Source organism: Hypomesus nipponensis, chromosome 24 (assembly GCF_054491055.1).
Source record: "Hypomesus nipponensis isolate SF chromosome 24, ASM5449105v1, whole genome shotgun sequence".
In the NCBI taxonomy this organism is placed as follows: domain Eukaryota; kingdom Metazoa; phylum Chordata; class Actinopteri; order Osmeriformes; family Osmeridae; genus Hypomesus; species Hypomesus nipponensis.
In genome coordinates, this window is record NC_140384.1 from 5,775,107 (window position 1) to 5,794,851 (window position 19,745).

Consider the following 19,745-nt stretch of genomic DNA (forward strand, 5'->3'; position numbering starts at 1 on the left):
TGGTCATGACATTTGTTTCATTTACATGTATTTATTGAATACAATTTAAAGTATATTTAAAGCAATAAAACTATATCTGAAACCACACACTGACTAACTGCTGGTGTTCAAAAAATTTACAAATGTTCCTTCAGGAGAAGTGAAGTAAGTCTTTATACAGAGTGAACTCTGCACATTAAACTAAAACTACAATTGACCTAAAATCGTAGTTACATTAATAAAACAATACTGGACACAAAATATTTTTCTAAATGACTTAAAATAGTTTGATTACCTACAACATAGCAGAAAGAAGATAACTTATGTACACATATAAACATTGTTGTTCTGGTTTCCCAAACGGACAGCTCACTCCTCAGATAAAGGGACGTCTTCCAGTGTCATGGCGATATCTCTCAGTTTGGGGTCGTCTCTCCAGTTCACTTTACTGGCCAAGATGACACCCTGGTGAATACAAAAACCCATGAACAGCATGGAATACGTCCAAATGTGCACACATTGCCTGACACGACCACATGTGTGCATTGTACGTTTCTAAAGATCTCATCTAAAAAGGCCTGGCTTACCCTAAGGACATTCTGAGTGATGGTGGCCATCTTATGGTACTTGTCCAAATGTGACTGGCCTTTCTCTAGGACGCTCCTATACTTCTCCATCTCCGGGCGCTCCTTCTTCCTCTTGAGCTCATCCATCTCCTTCATCTGCTCGTGAGTCAGACGCTTCAATTCTACACAGAGTCGGTGAGGATATCAGATTCACTGGCACAGTTTGTCAAGGGGAGGGGTCAGAGAGGTTAGGGAATCGGGCTATTAATCACAAGGTTGCCGGTTCGATTCTCGGCCATACAGAATTACGTTGTGTCCTTGGGCAAGGCACTTCACCCTACTTTGCTCGGGGGGAATGTCCCTGTACTTAATGTAAGACGCTCTGGATAAGAGCGTCTGCTAAATGACTAAATGTAAATGTAAAATGTCTTGAGTGACACCCAACAGAGTGTACATAAAGCCTTCATACGATATTCCAATACTGATATGGTGGAATAATGCTTCTGCGACGTACCAAGCCTCTGTTTCTGTAGATCTGTGATTTGATCCTGGAGTTCGCATGATTCCTGTTTGCAAAACAAGAAAAGTCACCGATCCCTTTCAGGTTGAAATGTGCCAACTGTGAAACAGAGCAAGAACCAGGCAACACTTCCTTTCAGTACTCACCTGCTGCAATGCTGTTATATTCGAGCACAGGTCCATGCTACGACTTGTCAACGCTCTCATTGCTCTATAGAACACACGTTGTAAAATTCTATGAATTTACAATCATTATATACAACACAACACAAACTATTCTACAGCCTTACTGTTTATCAGTGCGAAACAATGCGTATTTATACCAACGAAAGATAGTTCCGTTGGGGCTGGCTGAAGGACAGCGAACTCTGATTTAAGATGGTCAGTGAGACTGCTTGAATGTACAGACTCACTCTGCCTCTGGGTCAGTCTGTTTCAGCTTCTCAGAGATGACATGCCATAACTGCATCCTAGTCAGGAACAACCACAAATGTATTAACTTTCAATTAAATGTGCAGGAAGGTACATGACATCCTTTACTTTGATACACTGATTAGGCGACTCTACATTGGCTCACAATGTGAATAGGAGAGTTACATTACCTGTGTAATGCCAGTGTCTTGTTAAAGTGCTTGGTCTTTTCTTCCTCTAACTCAGTGACATAATCAGGCCTGTGGATTATAAAGTTATAATGATATTCCAGACTCAAGTCAAAATATATAATTTTCATATAATTTTAATGCAAAGTACACACTCACTGATCTCTCTCATCTTCGGAGGGTTTCTTGCATTTTCCTGTTGAATATGATGCATTGTTTTAACATATATGTCATACACAATGTGGAATCAAATATCTTCTTCTTCGTTCATATGTCACCTGCTTGGAGCTTCACCAACATCTCAAACCTCTGATTGGACATCTGTTCTTTGATCCTGATGTGGAGTGAAACACATCCACATGTTTGTGAATAAGAATAATGAATCATACCAGGTTATCTCCATCTGAAGAATAACTGGTGCTGACCTGACATTAATAATGCATTACTTAGCGTTTCTATTTAGAAGCCTGGGAAGAAAACCTTATGATATCCGTTGTTGTGTTGTTCATCTCTCTTCGGGGGACGTCAGCCTGGCTGCCATCCTGAGTCACAGACTCAACCTCGTCCAGTTGACCAGAGAGCTCCATGATCCCACTCTACTGCTGTGGAATACAACACGTTAGTCAACCTACTATACAAAACCGTTATATTTTTACAGTAACAACTTTGACGCTAACACCCCTACTGTATATCAACTAGCTGGTCAGACAATTGGTGAAAAGAGTTGAGTAGATACTGTGGTAATGCTAGCTAACCCGTAGCAGTACGTTGCTGCCACTGCCGTATGCTTTTACCTTATTCAATGTTTTAAATTATTTACTTAATGAATGGGATTTAATGACTATCAACTAACTAAAAACTTCAACGTGTTTGTAAAGCCAGTAACCCACTTGTATTCGTAGCTTCGAAGGCTGGATGCTAAACAACGTATTTTTCCCGTTTGAGAAGCTCCGATAGGACGAGACGGAGTACTGGTTGAGAATGTGGCATTGTGATTGGTCAAATGACATGTTGCTAAAAATGAGACATCGTTATTGGCCAGCAGTACAAACTGAATGTGCCGCCCGGAAGTGAGCACTAACCACGTGACCAGCGGCTTAACACCCCCCCCTCCCCAGTGTTCATCATTGGAGCAGGAAAATAAAAGATAGGTAGGTTATTTGCCTTTGCTATCTGCATTTGTCATTGACCTTTGTAGTGACATATATATGAACGTATTTCCATTGTTAACCGATGCTATTTCCGCGATTCAGGAGTAGCTCGACTGAGGGGTTGACGCATTTTGTCTACCACTTACATTTCGAAAGGTTAAGATGTGTTTTGACATAGGCTACTATTCCTGGAAATAATCTTGATGGTGTCAAACGAAATGGGTTGACAACATTGCCTGAGTTATTGACATTAACACACTGTGGTTCTCGAAATAATATAACCATTAGCGGACTGTCATTACTTACGAAAGTAAGATTTGAAATTACAGCTAATTTGCGAGACTTTTAGGACGTTAATGACGCGATATGGGTAGGTTATTTACATGTACGTATATAAAACAAATCACTTTTACATTCTCCTCAGTTTCTAGTTAAGAATTTAGTATGGGCCGACATGGGCCGCTCCACAGCTCACATCGCATCACCATCATTGCACTGGGATGCCCTCGCTGAGCCGTATAGCCTTCATCCTATGCATTTCCATTACTTTACAGATGTATTGTCTCCCTCTTCTGGTCACTGTAGGAAATTTCTTCTCACCCGGAAGAAGACCTTTGAGGTCGTCATGGGGGGCAAAGTCAGTAGCAAAATGGCAGCCGTAGGACGTGTTGTACAGGTACGCTTGTCGAACTGGTCCATTTACCGTACTGCATCCACACTTGGCACTCAAGTGAGTAGTTGAAAACGTGTGGTAGTTTGTGCTGCATACGTTTTTACAGACACAAGTCGATTGATCTTTTTGCGGCTTTATTTCCGTCGGAATTTGACAGGCTAAGTACCCTTGCTTATGCCCTTGTTGATGCATGGAAAGCCAACACCTAATTTGCTAAATATATGCCAGCTCTCAGTAGCTGTATCAGATCCACCTGGTGTACATTTTAAGATCTTAACAAAAAAAACATTACATGAGTAATTGTTTTCGCTGTTTGAAACCTAGTTATAACCTGTTTGAAGCGAGTATAGGCTAGGCTACTACTTTTATTGCTGTTCAGGACCTGTCAGACGTGATGTATGGCCATGGGGTTAGCCATTGAACTGGACATAAATAGTTTTGTAAACGGGTCTCTTCGGAGTTAACACATTCTGTCTTTCAAAGTTGTGTGCTGGTCTGTCAATGTAAACCTAATTTCCTTAATTCGTAGACTGTGCGACCCCATGCACCACTTATCAAATTCCCCAACAGAAATGGAATCCCCAAACCAAATGGTGAGCATGCTGCATATTAATCTTATTCCTTGTATACTGTTTGTATGCACTCACTCCCATTAATTTAAGAACAGTTGCCCCATTCCTATCTGATCCTCTCCTCTTGAAGAGTGTGATTAGACATGTATATACTCCTTAGATTGGCCCCATTGCTTCACCTGTCCAATGCAGTTCAATCCCAGGAAATAAGTAGTGATTTGGAGCGCAAGTGTCAACTATAAAATGATCCTCTTACCATTCAGTCCCAGAAGCATTGAAGACGCTAGTAGCTAGCCCTCCACAGAGCTCTCCCAGTCCCCCAGTCACAGCAGCAGCACCCCCACCTATACCAAGACCTCCTGGACCCATCGCCCGACTCCCCGGCACCCCAGACAGCCTGGCCACAGTCCAGGAACTCCCCCAGAGGTACCGTAGGAGGCCGCTGACACTGGAGGAGATGACCTACATCCAGGTGAGTCACCACCAACTTCAGCCTGACCACCTGCTTCAATAGAGAACAAGCACTGATAGAAGAACATGAAAGGAATGATGTAAATATCACTAAGTGTTTCGCTTTCTTTTATTTTTTCACAGCGTGGTGGACCAGAGTGACACTCGGTGACTGAGCACAACCAAAGTCCTTATCGGTGGAAGCCAGTGTCTATTTTTGCCTAAGTTTGTTCCTCAACACAAGAGGATCTGTTGCCACAGCTCACCATACGTTCTGCAGAATAAATATATTATATAATTCATGTTGAAAATGTACATAGAAAGTTTTATTTTTAAAATATGTTAATGAAGAGACGCTTGACTATAACTTGATTTGCAAAGGAGATCTTAATTTTATTACATGCTGGAAAAAAACGTCATGGCAACCGTTATTTATGTGATCGGCAAACTCGATACACTACTCAATCTTCTGCCACTTCTCAGCACAAGAGTTTTTGGGAACATTTTGGCATGGTGTTCACCCATCGCAGATCTACAATCTTTGTCCACAACTTAAGCTGCTTTTTTGCTGTGTTATATTTTTTTTCCTGCTTGACATTTGGTGACATCACATCCAGATACTAGGACAAGAGTGTTAAATCACTGACTGTACAAACTGAGGACCGTTTTGTCCTGGCCCCATAGACACAATCATTGGAGAACTATGTTTTTTTTGTGCTTACCCGGACTGCTAGTTTGTTGGATTCAAATCAAGTCGGATATAGTCAAAGTGGTGGATTGAGTTTGTGTGATGTGCTGGTTATGAATTATTAAAAAAAAATACTATGATACCGACAGGTAAAGTCTTTCAGTATTTGTGTGTTGGGGGGTGAAGATGTAGGCAGAGAAGATATACGTTATGTTGAATATTTATAGATATAAGTTATGTATAGAATATGGGCTTTGGGTATGACAATTTATCCTGCAATACGGGTCCTCAGGTACCTCCTGTCCAGCATGTTTTAGATGTTTCCCTGCTCCAACACACCTGATTAAAATAAAAGTGTTGTGAACTAGTTATGCAGAAGCCTGGTAACGACCATTCATTTGAATCAAGTGACCATTTGAATCATGGAACTGGGAACCATTCAGAACAGGGGGTCCCTGGTCACCATGAATATGACATTGTCTCACATAGGGTACATGTTCACTTGATCTATTTCACATGCTCTTAAACATGTCAACAGATAACACAGGATTACACAATACTGCCAAATTGTGTTGGTTGGATGACTTCAGGAATAATGTATGCACTAGAAAATGATTCATATCAAACAACATGTTAGAGATGGTTTACAAGTAGGACATAGGAAAGCCGTCTAACAAATCGACCGATTTCGAACACCCCAACCACAAACAGACATAGGAGCTGGGTACAGGGTACAGTTGCAAGGCAACCCCATTTCTGTCTACTGCTCAACTGAGATGAAGTCATGAAGTTTTAAGAGCAAGTGAAGTTAGTCTTGGTCCTCAAAAGCAGGCAAGAAGTCAGCGATGGTATCCACCACATAGTCAGGCACAAAACTCTGATTGGTGGAGGGATCACTTATCTTATACTCCTGAGCGTCCTCTATCTGAGAGATACCCGTCAGCGTAAGCATGGTGTCCAGGCCACAGTTAGCCCCAAATAGCATGTCTGTCTCCAGGCGGTCTCCCACCATCAGGCACTGTGCTGGCTCCACGCCCCGGAACTGGCTGGAGATGCACTCGAACATGAAGCGGCTGGGTTTGCCAATCACTGTGGCCTTCCGGCCTGTAGCTGTCTCCAGGGCAGCTGTGAGGCAACCTGAACCTAGGAGAGATAAGTCAAACAGTCATTGGCTACACTCTGGATTTGATGATTTGGAATGCTTCATAGGCAGGCCTTATGATGCAAAATATGCAACACCTATCTCCCAAGTGAAAAGATGCAATATTGTAGTAGTAGCAGTAGTAGGCTAACTGTTCAACAGCGAGTGAGTGTGTAAAGCAAGACCGTGAACGCCAGCATCATACCAGGTAGTATCCTCCCATCTCGAAGTGGGTGCCAAGGATCACTGTCAGTTGTAAGAAACAGACAGTCTGGATTCCGCAAATAGCAAGATGCTTTGGCCAATTTTAGGAACGTGAAGTTATCGTCATGACCCACAAGGACTGCTTTTACATCTGGAGTTAGAGCGCAATTATAAATGTTGGCGTCTGGGGCGTCAGCCTCGTCACCAATGACCGGAATGTCAGCTTCCCTCAACTCTTTGAGGACACCCTCTCCACCTATGACAAATACTTTTCCTTGAGTGTTCGCGACATTTTTTAGGTAAAGCGCCGAGCAATACGACGAGCTGAAGATATGATCCTGCTTCACATCGGTAAAGCCTAGTCGTAAGAATTTGTTCAAATAAATCTCACGTGGTTTAGTGCAATTGTTGGTGACGAAAAACACGTTTTTACCGTGCCTGGTCAATGAATTGATCACCGTTGGAGCACCGGTAATTGCCTTCTCTCCATGCCACAGAACACCGTCGCAATCAAATAGGAAGACATGCTTTGACTCAAGCAAAGGTCTTATTTGGGAGCCTTGTATTTTTCGACATGCCTTAGCGCCTGCCATTCTGGTTGTCGTTTGTTGTCTGTCACCCAATCATTGTAGACGGTTGTAAGGTGCAACGATCTCCAAATTGTGAAATTGAATAACAATCAAACGTATTTTCCGAAGACCATCAAACTGCAGTTGGAGAGCGGACGACGGTCCCTTACGTAAACGCTTGTTTAACTACGCCTTCCTTTCAAGATTGTCCAATAAAAAAAAGGTGCTCTAACCAATCAAATGCCTTTTTTATTGTAAGCCGTTAGAATAAGATATAACGCGTCCCAAGCAGTACAGGCTGCAAATTGCAGTTTTCTAAGCCATGGCTGCCCGTTTTAACCACTTTCTTAAATCTATATTGTCACAATGTGGCCATTACAATGAGAAGCCGTCTACAGCTGAAAGAGAGAAAACAAAGTCAGTTATGTTGTTAGAAAACCTATATGATGAATAACAAAGCACTTATGTTTCCAGAGCTTTATTTCTGGATCTGTACATGTATTAAAGTACAACAAAAATACAAAATAATGCTTAACAAAACAAAAGAAAAACAACTCAAGTGTTTATGTACAAATCTTATAAACAATAAAGATCTCCTTTTGATTGTCTATATTTCTGGATATACTTTTATATGTTTTGTATGTATTCACAAAGGTCTATTCTTTTCTTCAAAACGACTTGATTTTTTCTTAAAACCACAACTTTTATAATTCTTTCTCCTTTTTAAACTTCAAAACACAATACAAAATGTAAAAGGAAATTAAGTTTAGTGCTGTTTTTTTGTTTGTTTGTTTTCTACACACAAGTCTCATTCCAGAGAATTCAATAAAATATCACATTATGAGATTTTAGGACAGGGTGGAAAATAAATCTACATATTCCTCTACGAGTCAACGGCCTTTACATTCAGACAGTTTCTGAGTCTTTGTACAAACCACAGATGAAATAAATATCAAGCTGCAATGCTAAAGCTAGTCTGGAGGACCTACTGCATCTGCACAGTGTATGAAGGGGAGTCGTTATCACTCTATGTATACTGCCTACTGCTGCCACCTCTTACTGTCAACACAAACAGACGACAACATGATGGGGGGAAAGAGAAAGTTACAATATGGAACTCTTTTAGACACAGATTGCAGATTTGAAAACTCAAAATGCAACACTGAATAATACATTGTCCGTCTTGGGTAAAGCCATTAGTGGTACACTTCAGAGAGCAGGCCCAACTTGCATGCATGATGTAGCTTTCCCTCGGAGTCGGAAATGGGATGTTCCCGCTAAAAATGCGAATACCGAAAGGCCATCAGTTAAACGCAATGACATGTAATGTCTGTACATATCTACACATTATTGCCTTTTTACAAGGAATCAAAACAGAAGTCTTTGTATCATCACAGATTGACATATAGAAGAGGTCAGTTTATAGACGTTCCCAAGGCTAGTTTGCTCATTATTTACACCGTAAATGTAATGTAAAAGGTCAAAACACAAGCCACCTAGGAGAATGACCCAGACACCAGCTTGTTAACCCTAAACATTAGCTAAAAGCAGGAAACCCGTCTATACTTACACAAAGTAATGAAATGGATGGTCTGTTTTTAGGCAAATATATGGATTTGTGTGACTGACATTTGGAGATGGATTCTCCTAAGAGAAATAAAGATCAAAATCACAATGCATAGATAAATTAAGTAAACTTCTACTTCTACTACTGCATCCATCAAACTGACAATGACCCTCCAAAACACGCAGTAATTCACAATAACTAAATTCAGTCAAGAGAAAAAGTGACATTTCTGCTATCAGAACCTGACTGGACATGAAACTCTGGCCCGAACAACACAAAGCAGCCTCTCTCCACCGTCATTGTAGAAGTCACATGACAAGACAATAAAAGTGGCATTAAGAAATAATACTGTTCATAAGCTTATGTAGGCCTTTAAGTAGTTTCAAAACAGAGCTTCAATTTTGAAATGCAGGAAGAGCTTTAAAGAATGAGCAACAATTACTCAATTTTAAACATGCCACCTGCTCAAAAGTTGCATAAAAAGTCCTTAATTGGGCCAAATACATCTAAAAAAAAAAAAAAAGAAAAAAAAAAAGACAATAGCCAAAGAATAGAGGAGAAACTGTACATTACTGTGTATGAACTATAATGATCTCCAATCAATAAGACTGTGAATTCCAGAGATACTACAGTCTCTGTTACATATTGCCTTGATTGCGGTTTAATTCTCATGGGTGTTTGAGTTAGGTTGGAGCTCAGTGATGTCGCTCTTGACAGGACCAGTGCCAAATGGGGCGTGTTTAGCTTGGCTAAAGCAGGTATCATTAAAAGCCTCACCACTAACGACAGTCCCAGGAGGAAATTATGAGTATGGAATCACTTATCTGAGAACATTCACATCCGATTTGGCCACTTTGGACAGTTGAAAAAGTAAACACGCAGACTTAAATACAAAACAAAGTTCCACAGGACCCTCCCCTCCAAAAGAACAAACAAAAACAAGGACGAGAAAGACGACAATAGGGGACATCATAGCAACTCAGGCGCTCCTCGTCGACAAAGACCAAGTCTCCATGCAAGCATCGTTGCATTTTCCCACGTCTCTCAGACAGACATCCACATGTGACCAGCCCTGGCATCTGTACAGCGAGTACCTGTAAACACTGATTGGAAAGTACCACTTTAAATAAAAAAAGGGAAAAGAAAAACAAACAAGTAAACGAACGAGCTACAAAAAGACAATGGACTTGTATTTGGCAGCTGTACTGAGTGGCAGGATGAGGTCATCTCTGAAGACGCTCTGTGAGGATGAGTGGGGGACGGGGAGGAGGAGCGAAAGCTCTCTTATAGCAGCCTCTGGGCTCCGACTGTACACAGACACACCTTCAGGCTGCAGAAAAAAATGGCTATATAAACTCTTGAGAAATCAAGATCTTTAGTTCTATACCATAAAGACATCACTGATGTCATATTACACAATCTTGGGAAGAACAAAAAAAAACAAAAAAGTATATTCATATATAATATAATCAAAGAAATCGAAATCTCCAGTGAGTGAGTCTTATGTACACAAAGGATGTTGGGGTCGCGACGGAGGTCACTCTGATTGCATCGCCGTGCTGTGCTGTGTGTGATGCCGCGAGTGCACTCCCATAAACCCGTTGGGCTCCCCGCTGCCGGCCAAGCTCCCAAAGTCTGTGACCGACACCGCCATCTTGGCCCCGGTGATGCGGCGGTGCCCCGTCGTCCGGCGCCCTTCGAAGTCCACCCCCAGGTTCGCCACCGACACGTCGTTGATGAAGGAGTCGGGCAGCGCCATCTTGAGTCTCTTGGAGGGGCGCTCGCAGTCCTTGCCCCCGCACACCCCTCCCAGCTGCCCCAGGTCCGAGTGGTAGAAGCCAGCGTCCAGCATGTTGAGGCAGTCGGGGTCTCCTCCGTTGGAAGGGAAGCCCAGGGCCTCGTCGTGACTCAGCGGGCCCCGGTGGAGGCTGTCCAGAGGGGGGAAGCTGTAGGAGTCGAGGCAGCCCACCTCCGCGGGGCTGCACACCGTGGCCACGGTGTTACTCAGAGCTGAGGAGAAACACACAGAGAGAGGAGGGGGGGGGGGTCTGTCAGTACATGCCGAAGAAGAGCCTCACCAACATCGACTGAGCAGAAAGGAGGTGTGGAGGCATCCGAAGTGTGTCCAATGTGCCAATAAAGGATGAACTACTTGGAAAAAAGTGTACTACAAGGATTCATTAAAGACTATAACGATAGAGCAACTCCTATAAGTGACATATCATTGTTTTGCCAAGTGTCCCTGCTCCATGTGGAGTGACCGCTGACCCCCTGCTGACCTGTGAGGTCACTGGCGGTGATGGAGTTGAGCAGGCTGAGCTGCTGCTCCGAGGTGGGCTCCATCCTCCCTCCTCCTCCTCCTCCTCCACCCCCAGAACACACGGAAGACGAGCTGTCCACAGCCAGACCCTCCGCCTCGTCCACCAGCCTGTCCATCAGGTCCCTGACACGCACGCACGCACACACAGGTTAAAATACTGAAACAATACAGTTCACAAAATGGTGTGGCTTGTGAGCTTCTCCAGGACGTTTCGTGATAGTAGGAAGACGGAATCCTACCCAGACACCTGACAAGACATACTCCCCTACACTCTAAACCCCCCCCCCCCCCCCGACCTGGCATGTTTTAGTTTAGTTTGCCTGCTCCAATACACCTGATTCAAATTAATTGGTTGTTATCAAGCTCAGCAGAAGCCCGGTAACGACCCATTCATTTGAACCAGGTGTCCTGGAAGAGGGAAGCATCTAGAACAAGCAGGGCAGGGGGGCACGAGGACCAGGGTTAAGAAAAGCTGCTCTCAAATTAGACACTCACGTTACGCCAGGATAGCTGCTGTATTTCTTCTTCCCGAACCGATTCTGCTGCACAAAGAAGTCAAAGCGCTCGGATTTCTTCCACATGTAGTAAAAGGCCACGCATTCTGCTACTGTACGTGTCGTAACCTGGAAGAGCCAAAAGACAACAAAAAGTATTAACGCCACACAAAATTGGTGGTTGTATGTTTATATTAATGGTGTTGTGCAAGTGTTGTGTGTGCAAGCATTCCTAGGTTAAGCAACTCCTACCTTGTGTTTCTGTATGAGGTGAAAGTTTTTCTCGTATATCAGTAGTGCATCTTCAAAGTTTCGACACTCATCTTCTGACCACGGAGGCGAGTCTTCTGTAATACAAATAACAAATGGTTTAAAATACTTTTCTCAGTGTCTTGAGTTTTCAGCAATTATTTACACTGTTCATAAAGCTTGCTCACCTTTAGATGATTTCACGTTACTGCAATACCTTTCCAGGGCTTGCTGGGTATTGTAGTTGCATGTCATAAGCTCAGACAAAGCCTACAAGACAGAGAGGCAGAGAGAGGATAGAATCAGACACTGACTCAAGTAAAACAGAGCTGAAGTGGGGCAATGCTTAGCCAAGATGACGTAAAATGGTAAAATGGCACCATGAGGGCGGTCACCATTTTTATCCATCCATCCATCGAACACTGACCTGTTCGTTGTCTCTTACATGCGTCCCAAGCTTGTCACTGGCCGTCTTCTCACCCGTCGTCCGTGACGACGCCTCACACAGGAAGTCTCTCACCTTGTTCTCTGACAACAAGTCAGGGCACCATAACAACTGGTCGTCGTCCTCGTACACTATACGGCCAAAGAACATCAACTCAGTTCTTCTGCGTTGCTTTTCTCTGTACTGAATACTTTCAAACACATAACGCGAGCTCACGGTCGCGTGTAGCATAACAAGATCTGATGACAAAATATGCAAGGAACCCATTATGACTTACCCTTCTCCCCGTCGCCATAGTGACAGAGGCAAGTGGGGACCTCTGCTTGGTGTTGTGACCCCACCATGATTTCCTGCGAGTGAAGAACCCACAGGACACACAATTGAACACAATCTCGGACAAATACCACTTGCTACGCAGATTATTATATCAAGAGACTCAATGGTAGATATGTGCTATGCTACAGGGGTAATAATACATCAACCTCAACTGCTGACAACAGAGCCCTCACATTTGAGAAGTCTTACCTTTCTGGAGTCCTCAGGGTTTGGGGCATCCTCCTCACATTCATACTCCTTGTCCCCGTCGTAGATAGTGTTTGCTGACAATGCAACAGGAGAGCAGAGGCAAACACAGTTACATGCTTGGATTTCCGACGGGATCCATTTCTTATCACGATAACACAAGACAGGCACGGGTATGACTGTCTGAATCGAAAGGAAAACGTTGACAAGGCACTTCTGTTTTCGGAATCAATACACCGCCTTTTCGAAAAAGCCAAATTCACTGAAAAACGGGACCCATCTCAGAAGCCCCGCCCCACCGTGCGAAATCGCTCCCGTTAACACGGCCTTACATCTGAGCGTTCTTGGGAAGAAGTCGGTGGCCTCGTGGGAAGTGACGGAGGGCGTGAGGTCATCAGCCGAGGACTGGGTCTCCTCCTCGTAGGCCCCGGACAGCAGGTCTTTAGCTATCTCCTCCTGAGGAAGGAGATCGCAGCTTCTTATCAGTCCCAACAGCCGCGGGGGAGAACTACCAACAGCCAGTTTAGTTTAAGAGTACTCACTGATTGATTATACACAACTCAAAGTTAAAAAGCAGAGATTCATACAGACTTGGAGCCGATCAAAATGGACAGCGTACCTGTGTGCATCTATACCTATCAAGAACATACGAATATGACTTTTTCCAACCAGATTTGAGGCCCGTCTGCTTGCTCACCTTGTCCAGGGTCATGTCTGGGAGTTCGTCCGTCAGCTCACCGGAGGAACTGTCCATACTGGAGCTGGCCGCGGCGTTGACGGAGGCCTCGTAGCGGTAGATGGCCAATAACTCCTCCAATGGCATGTTCCCCTCCTGTTAGAATGAAGCCGGGTCGCCATTAGCCGCTAGTAGCTCACTCATCGCATTATGGGACGCTCAATGAACTCGTATAAACTAGCGAAGCTTCATTCATCTCTCCTAGCCCACCTTCTCCAGATCTGCTATCTCCGAGGTGAAGTTCCTCTCGCCCTCCAATGACTCTTCCTCCTCTAATGTCCTCTCATCGTCATACTCTTGAACTAACATCTCTGCTGTGGGGTCAAAGTCATGGTCTTCCGACGACAAAGAGCCCACTGAAGAGGGAGGAGAGAAAAGGGAATTTAACAAGGGATGGATATTTGCTTAGGATGAGTGGCGATATTAAATGATGACATCATTAAATATTTGAAAAGTCTTACCCGGACTCGAACTCCCTAAGGAAGCCTGGCCATGGGAACAAAATTAAAGCACATTAAATATAACTTTAGAGTACAATAGAAACACAATGAAGGTATTATTTACGATTCTACAATTGGTAAAAAAGTGAAACGTACGCTGTGACATCCATGCAATATTTTCATCCACAAGAATTACATAAATAAATATATAAATAGCTCCGAGTTATCTTGCTCTCTGAAACTAAAACAGAAACGCGGCTACTAAATATAATAAAATAGCCCACTGCATGACATGGAATAAAAGTGTTGCACACACACTTAACGAATTTGCAAGGCTTTGAATGACCAAACATTTATGTACTGTCAGCGATCTGAAAACAGCGAAGAAACAGGCAATTCTTATCATCCCAATCCTATGTTGAAAATTCCAGAATGTTATCGTTTACACGTTAACTGAAGCGACAGTCGAGAAAAATACATTTTACGGAAAACAATTCTGAAGTAATCAGTCATTTTAAGAATGATGTCACCGCTATTTAATAAGCCATCTTTCCCTACAAGCTCTACTAAATTTCTGGCGGATCAATTTACTAGCAGCAAAGCAATGAGAGCGAAAGCGCAGGGGCCTTGTCGTGAAGGATACGTCTACACATTCAAACATATTTTAGAGGCATACACGCATTGCCTATGTCACATAGCGGCATATATAACAAGCAAAAAATATAATCTATGCAATCGATTACATTGAAAGGAAAAGTAACCAACACAAATTTTATAACTATCGATATAAAAGCTGATGCTACTCCTCTGTTTTCCCTCTTACCTCCGCCATATTGGTACCTTTAGGCTAATGAGCTGGTTCCAGCCCAGTACCCGGATCGTCTCTCTGAGCCAATCAGAGATGCAGGTAACAGTTTTCACTTTTTGTCGTGACACGTAAATCTGGGCAAACCAAATCATTAGTGTATTCATATTTATAACCCCGTGTAAATAGTGATGGGAACACGCGGTGCATATACGAAAAGCTAGTTTTAGCCTATATAACGTTAAATTAATATATCCATAATATCATGGTTTTAAACGGTTTAAAAAGTTGTATTTAATATGACATTGTGAAAAGTGTAAGGCATAGCCTACTACTAGTACTAGATAAACTCACTGAAGGTTTGTTCTGTATTTCTGTAACGATTAGCTGATCTTTATCCTCTGCAACTACACATTCTCATGAATGTAGAGCTAACGTGTATTGATAGTAGTCAATTAGTAAAATTAAGATCTAAAGGAAGATCTAAAGGAAAAACTTGGATTTAACGGCGCACTGCACAAAACGGTCCACCAATAATAATTCAACCAGAGGGGGGCAGTACTAGTACATACACCTTCTGAAATAGCATTTCGTACGTCAGGAAATAAACAAGGAAGTTCTCTGAATCATAATGGATGGAAATCACGCGTTGTATTGTACGGTGCTGGACAAAAATGACAAATCTAAATTATTGTGCTATACCTGCCAAACGTCTGGTGTATTAAATATTTGGTAAGTTGCTAGTACCATCTATATTACAAGAGAAATGGCTAGATTAACATTATATTGGCATTGAATGCCTGGCTACTGACAACACTAACAACTAAGCTAACTTGCTAGCTAATGGGTCAGTTTGTATTGGACTATATCCGAAATTTGGGAAAACATATAGCACAATATGCACTTGGCATTTGTTGATAACATTTCACATGTTATGTTCCAGTTTAACAAATGCATCAGAAGTTTGGAGCACTGATTTTACAGAAGAGACACTGACCACACTTGTAAGTTTCCCCAGACATAACGAATTGCCACACCATCTCATGTGTAAAATATGAATCTATAGTTCTACTTACTGTAGAAACAATTACGTATATTTTCCCCACAGAGAAAGAAATGTGTCTTAAAATCTACTGAGGATTACATTCTAAAACTCAGGTACTGGCTTTGTCAACCTTCCTACCTACCCAAGTCCATCCCCTCCGAGTTTGCATGTTGGCCAGTAAGAGTTAACTTGTCTTGTAGGCAAGACACAGCTCACTTGTATAGTAGACATTTGAGAACATAATCATGAATTGGGTGAGTCACTTCTCTCATGTGCTTCCAGATCTGCATGTGCGACAGGAAGTGTGTGCGTGTCCGTTCATGACTCCTGTGCGGTCCTCCATGTGGGGTCCAGTCCTGGAGACTTGAGTGTAGATCTGACCAGACTGGGAGAGCCAGATGCCAAAGAAGAACTGAGGAAGCTGCTGTTTAGAATGGGTGACAGTCTGACACAGTTAAACAGCACTGGTAAGAGTCTGTATCGATGACTCATCTGATCCTAAATGAGATTGCTGGTCTTCTGGCTAACATGTTTTATGTTAGGGTTTGCACCTTACCTTTTAATTACCAAAAATATCATGGTGTATGCTCATGTTTTTTTCTGAAATATCATCATCATTGTTTTTTTTTGTCTGTATCTAACAGGTTCACCCTCAGTCAGTCCTTTGAAGAGTACCCATAAACGCAACACAGGTGACGTTATCAAAAACAGATATGTCTTTGTTTTAGTTTGTAGTTTTTGTGTTTACTTGGCTTTGGTGAATGTTAGTAGAACACAGCTCATGTTGTCTAATGGGGAAGATGGTTGTTGTAGAGTTTGAACCACGGAGGCATCAACAGAGTGGTCCGTCCGTGACGAAGAAGAAGCGTCTTCCGGGAGATTCTCTCATCAATCCAGGATCAAGGAGGTACTAACTGCCCTATGCAGTCACTGTCATTACACAGGATTGTTCAGGATATTTCCTGAGAGACCAGATATGTTTAACATTTTTCATGGTTTGCTTCTTTTCTTTTTTGTTCAGAAAACGTCCTGCCACAGGGGTCGCATTTGATGATGATGATCAGTGATGCTGACCGCTTTTTAAAGACCAACAGATCCATTTGTTGCAATACCTATCCATACAACTATGCTATTTGTAACTTAAATTCAAACAGTCCATTTTATATAATCCATCTCACTGTGTCCACCTCATGACATAAGCTGCTTTGAGGGACTCATGATCAGTCTCTTGATCGCTACAAATACATACAACTACTACAAAATACATTTTTTTAACTGTCAATTTTAATATTTAACTTATGAATGTGGATTTTAAAATGTAAATATGCAAGACACCAATAAACAGCATGAAATATCAAGTGCAGTCGGTGAGAGCCTAATTTAGTGTGTCGGTGAGGAAGTAAATTAACTACACTTCACACACAGATCAGAAACAATAGTTTATTCAGATACAAGTCCAAATATTAAGTCAAATTTAAAACAAATTGGAACAGATGCTTTACAGCAGAGAGAATGATAACAGACATTCATAAAGTATAAATATATATATTATTCAAATGCACACACATATACCAGATATATTCGAAAGCACTTTGCTTTAAAGCAAAGCTAAATAAGTACTAGGTTTGTTGAGGATTTTTTTTTGTATTATGTTTCGCACCTAAACTCAATATTTGCTGGTGTCATTCTTTGTTTATTTTATTGTTTAGTGGAAAAGTGAATCTGCTCTGTGATGAGTAGCATCCTTTATGTTACTCCTGTCTAGCGTGGCTTAATACACGGAGACGGTTGTAGCCCTGGAATCAAAACAGTCCAGAATGGAACTTGTCCCATTGTTTTTCCTTTAAGGTTGAGATTCACAGAACTCTGTTAAGAGTCAAGTGTCACGGTCATCGTTTAATCTGAGTCAAACAGTTAGTGTAATGATGCTCAAAATGCTTGTCAGATTTAGAATAAAGTACTAAAACATTTTATATCTGAGTAAGTGGTAAAACCTCGCCCTAGGCTTCACTCCAAGCATTTGGTTCAAAATAAACAACAACATTCAATTTTCTTTATCTCATGATAAAATGATAACAACCCCATCAAGTAGTAAAATACAGTAAATCAAAACAGGACCCATATGATCACCATAATATGATTCAAATTACGCTGGAATTAGTCTGAAATAACTTGAACAGAAAGAAAAACAGGGCATTACTATTTTTTTTATCACAAAACAAACACAATGAGAATACCAGAGTTCATATCACATGCCAACACGGTACATATTCATCAAAACACCTAAACGTCCCCCTCTACAAATAAGGAATATGTGTTTTTTAAGGGGCACTATTTCGACAGCGCCATTGGGCTGCGCTTCAGTACCGCCATCTAGTGGTTTAAAGTGTGAATTACAAGTGCAGTTCTCACAGTAAACCACTAGATGACGGTGGTAAAGCGCAGCCCTACGGAACGGGTTTTTAAGGGTGTTCTTCATAACTTCTTGCGTCTTCCTGCCAAACATCTTGCTAACGAAAAAAATGGCGCATCTCAAGTTAAAACGATGAATGATCTGAGAGTTCCCTTTAGTCTCACAGTGATGGTAGTGCAGTGCTGTATGATCATTATACATCTCGTTAAGTGACCTTAAGTACTAAAATGATAGAGAGAAAAAGAGAGAACGTTGTTTTTAAAGTCTGTTAACTTGTTAATTATCTTCACCATAAAGTATGTTATTACATTGTGTCCCATGTAGGATCTTCTTGGCAGAATTAAAATCATTATGATTTGTAAAAGCACAATATAAAGCATTCAATAGAAAGTGCTTAAGAGAGACAAAAATGTACAGTGTCAAAAGAATTAGGCTTAATGTTAGGGAGGCACCTTCAGGACAATCATTCCATGTACATTCTCTAAAATGAGGCACAACCTAGTGCATCTTTCTTCTGTGACTCAGCAAAGTGATTTAGAAGACAAGGCCAATTTTGCAAGGACTCAAGTTCAAAACTTGGCACTTTTCAAGGCCCAATTAACTATAAACCATCATTTATTTGCGAAGCAAATCGCCAACGTCAGTCCGATAGGCTTGTCAATATCTAAAATAAATCCTTCTTCTTGCCACAGAAAAATATATATATTGTATACGTATGACACGACACACTTGGACTTGAATTATTACAGCATGCTCCCAAGGCAGTCCAGTTTGGTAGGGGGGTGGGGGAGGGGGGGGGGGGAGGGGGGCTGTTTCTGTGGCTTACTAGGAACAGCGGTACTTTGGCAGGGAACATGTTTGACCAATAACGAGACTGGCTCACAGCGCCAAACATCGGATGAAAGATTAAACCCAACGATGTCATTTCAGACTGGTTGATATGTTACTTTATGACATCATCTGTAGTAACTCAGCACACTGACAACATGAACACCAAATCAAGCTCCAGTCTCTGAAATGGGTTTCCCAGTGTTCCCATCATTACATTCTCAAATCCAAATCCACAAACGCTCCCAGGAACACATTCCAACGCATAAGATCTCACTGTAGCAGTGCATTATCCCTATGATACAGACACTATCCCTTTCGCCATCTCAACATACAAGACCATTGTTTGCTGGCAATGAAACACATAACTCATTCTCTTCTCTGTTCCACACAAGGTCTACCTCCGGGTCAGATGGCTCAGTCTCTCCCACCCTCAGGAATGATTCCATTTGTTCATTCCCACAGGGCTTCTTCACAGTAAAAACAAGTGCATTCACTCCCTGACCTCAAACAGAGGCCTCCACCAATCACGGTCATTTACTTTCCCGCTCACTGGCTCTCTGTCCAGCCAAGTTCTCTCTGAGAGCCCACCGTTCAACAGAGAGTGTCGGTGTTGAACGACAGCTGCACCTGCAACGGAGACACGCAAACGTGAGGTCACGCCGTCCTCTCCCCCCCCCCTTCATCTCTCCTCCCCTTTCCTATCCCTCCCCTTCATCTCTCCTCCCCTCTCCTTCCCCCCCCTTCATCTCTCCTCCCCTCTCCCCCCC

General features: G+C 42.3%; 6 protein-coding genes across 12 annotated transcripts in view; 2 read left to right on the forward strand and 4 right to left on the reverse strand.

Moving 5' to 3' along the window:
• Positions 1-3: 3 nt before the first annotated feature.
• Positions 4-2,711, reverse strand: cenph (centromere protein H). 3 transcript variants are annotated; one of them, XM_084690740.1, is made up of 10 exons: positions 2,554-2,711; positions 2,144-2,265; positions 1,942-1,997; positions 1,823-1,859; positions 1,667-1,735; positions 1,478-1,534; positions 1,212-1,275; positions 1,060-1,111; positions 567-727; positions 4-444 (listed from the first exon to the last, which is right to left on the reverse strand). In XM_084690740.1, the coding sequence occupies exons 2-10, from the start codon at positions 2,248-2,250 to the stop codon at positions 349-351; spliced, it is 699 nt and encodes a 232-aa protein (XP_084546866.1). In that variant the 5' UTR covers positions 2,251-2,265; positions 2,554-2,711; the 3' UTR covers positions 4-348. The 3 variants fall into 3 exon arrangements, with proteins under 3 accessions (XP_084546866.1, XP_084546867.1, XP_084546868.1); XM_084690741.1 differs by having other exon boundaries at positions 2,144-2,262; positions 2,554-2,635; XM_084690742.1 differs by lacking the exon at positions 2,554-2,711 and adding an exon at positions 2,458-2,549.
• Positions 2,712-2,723: 12 nt separating this feature from the next.
• On the forward strand, positions 2,724-5,345 carry kgd4 (alpha-ketoglutarate dehydrogenase subunit 4). Of its 3 annotated transcripts, none has more exons than XM_084690743.1 (5): positions 2,724-2,814; positions 3,400-3,544; positions 4,017-4,080; positions 4,323-4,531; positions 4,654-5,345. In XM_084690743.1, the coding sequence occupies exons 2-5, from the start codon at positions 3,440-3,442 to the stop codon at positions 4,669-4,671; spliced, it is 396 nt and encodes a 131-aa protein (XP_084546869.1). In that variant the 5' UTR covers positions 2,724-2,814; positions 3,400-3,439; the 3' UTR covers positions 4,672-5,345. The 3 variants fall into 3 exon arrangements, with proteins under 3 accessions (XP_084546869.1, XP_084546871.1, XP_084546870.1); XM_084690745.1 differs by having other exon boundaries at positions 2,725-2,814; positions 3,400-3,490; XM_084690744.1 differs by lacking the exon at positions 2,724-2,814 and having other exon boundaries at positions 3,393-3,544.
• Positions 5,346-5,932: 587 nt separating this feature from the next.
• LOC146232833 (chronophin-like) lies at positions 5,933-7,135 on the reverse strand. Its single transcript, XM_084690694.1, has 2 exons — positions 6,544-7,135; positions 5,933-6,340 (listed from the first exon to the last, which is right to left on the reverse strand). The coding sequence occupies exons 1-2, from the start codon at positions 7,133-7,135 to the stop codon at positions 6,006-6,008; spliced, it is 927 nt and encodes a 308-aa protein (XP_084546820.1). The 3' UTR covers positions 5,933-6,005.
• Positions 7,136-7,573: 438 nt separating this feature from the next.
• mier3b (mesoderm induction early response 1, family member 3 b) lies at positions 7,574-14,771 on the reverse strand. Of its 3 annotated transcripts, XR_014742320.1 has the most exons (14): positions 14,708-14,771; positions 13,906-13,930; positions 13,655-13,800; positions 13,406-13,540; positions 13,041-13,164; positions 12,712-12,785; positions 12,464-12,536; positions 12,169-12,317; positions 11,930-12,011; positions 11,745-11,839; positions 11,494-11,621; positions 10,958-11,121; positions 8,682-10,688; positions 7,574-8,388 (listed from the first exon to the last, which is right to left on the reverse strand). XR_014742320.1 is itself a non-coding variant. In XM_084690849.1 (13 exons), the coding sequence occupies exons 1-13, from the start codon at positions 14,714-14,716 to the stop codon at positions 10,216-10,218; spliced, it is 1,674 nt and encodes a 557-aa protein (XP_084546975.1). In that variant the 5' UTR covers positions 14,717-14,771; the 3' UTR covers positions 7,574-10,215. The 3 variants fall into 3 exon arrangements, 2 of the variants coding, with proteins under 2 accessions (XP_084546975.1, XP_084546974.1); XM_084690849.1 differs by having other exon boundaries at positions 7,574-10,688; positions 11,745-11,836; XM_084690848.1 differs by having other exon boundaries at positions 7,574-10,688.
• A 516-nt stretch (positions 14,772-15,287) lies between these two features.
• On the forward strand, positions 15,288-17,092 carry paxx (PAXX non-homologous end joining factor). Its single transcript, XM_084690850.1, has 7 exons — positions 15,288-15,421; positions 15,633-15,693; positions 15,798-15,847; positions 16,017-16,201; positions 16,379-16,426; positions 16,548-16,641; positions 16,756-17,092. The coding sequence occupies exons 1-7, from the start codon at positions 15,321-15,323 to the stop codon at positions 16,799-16,801; spliced, it is 585 nt and encodes a 194-aa protein (XP_084546976.1). The 5' UTR covers positions 15,288-15,320; the 3' UTR covers positions 16,802-17,092.
• A 1,841-nt stretch (positions 17,093-18,933) lies between these two features.
• abca2 (ATP-binding cassette, sub-family A (ABC1), member 2) overlaps positions 18,934-19,745 on the reverse strand; it is a 38,297-nt gene continuing 37,485 nt past the window's right edge. The window contains 1 exon segment of the mRNA XM_084690851.1: positions 18,934-19,605. Coding sequence (XP_084546977.1) covers positions 19,570-19,605 — 36 coding nt within the window. The 3' untranslated portion in view covers positions 18,934-19,569.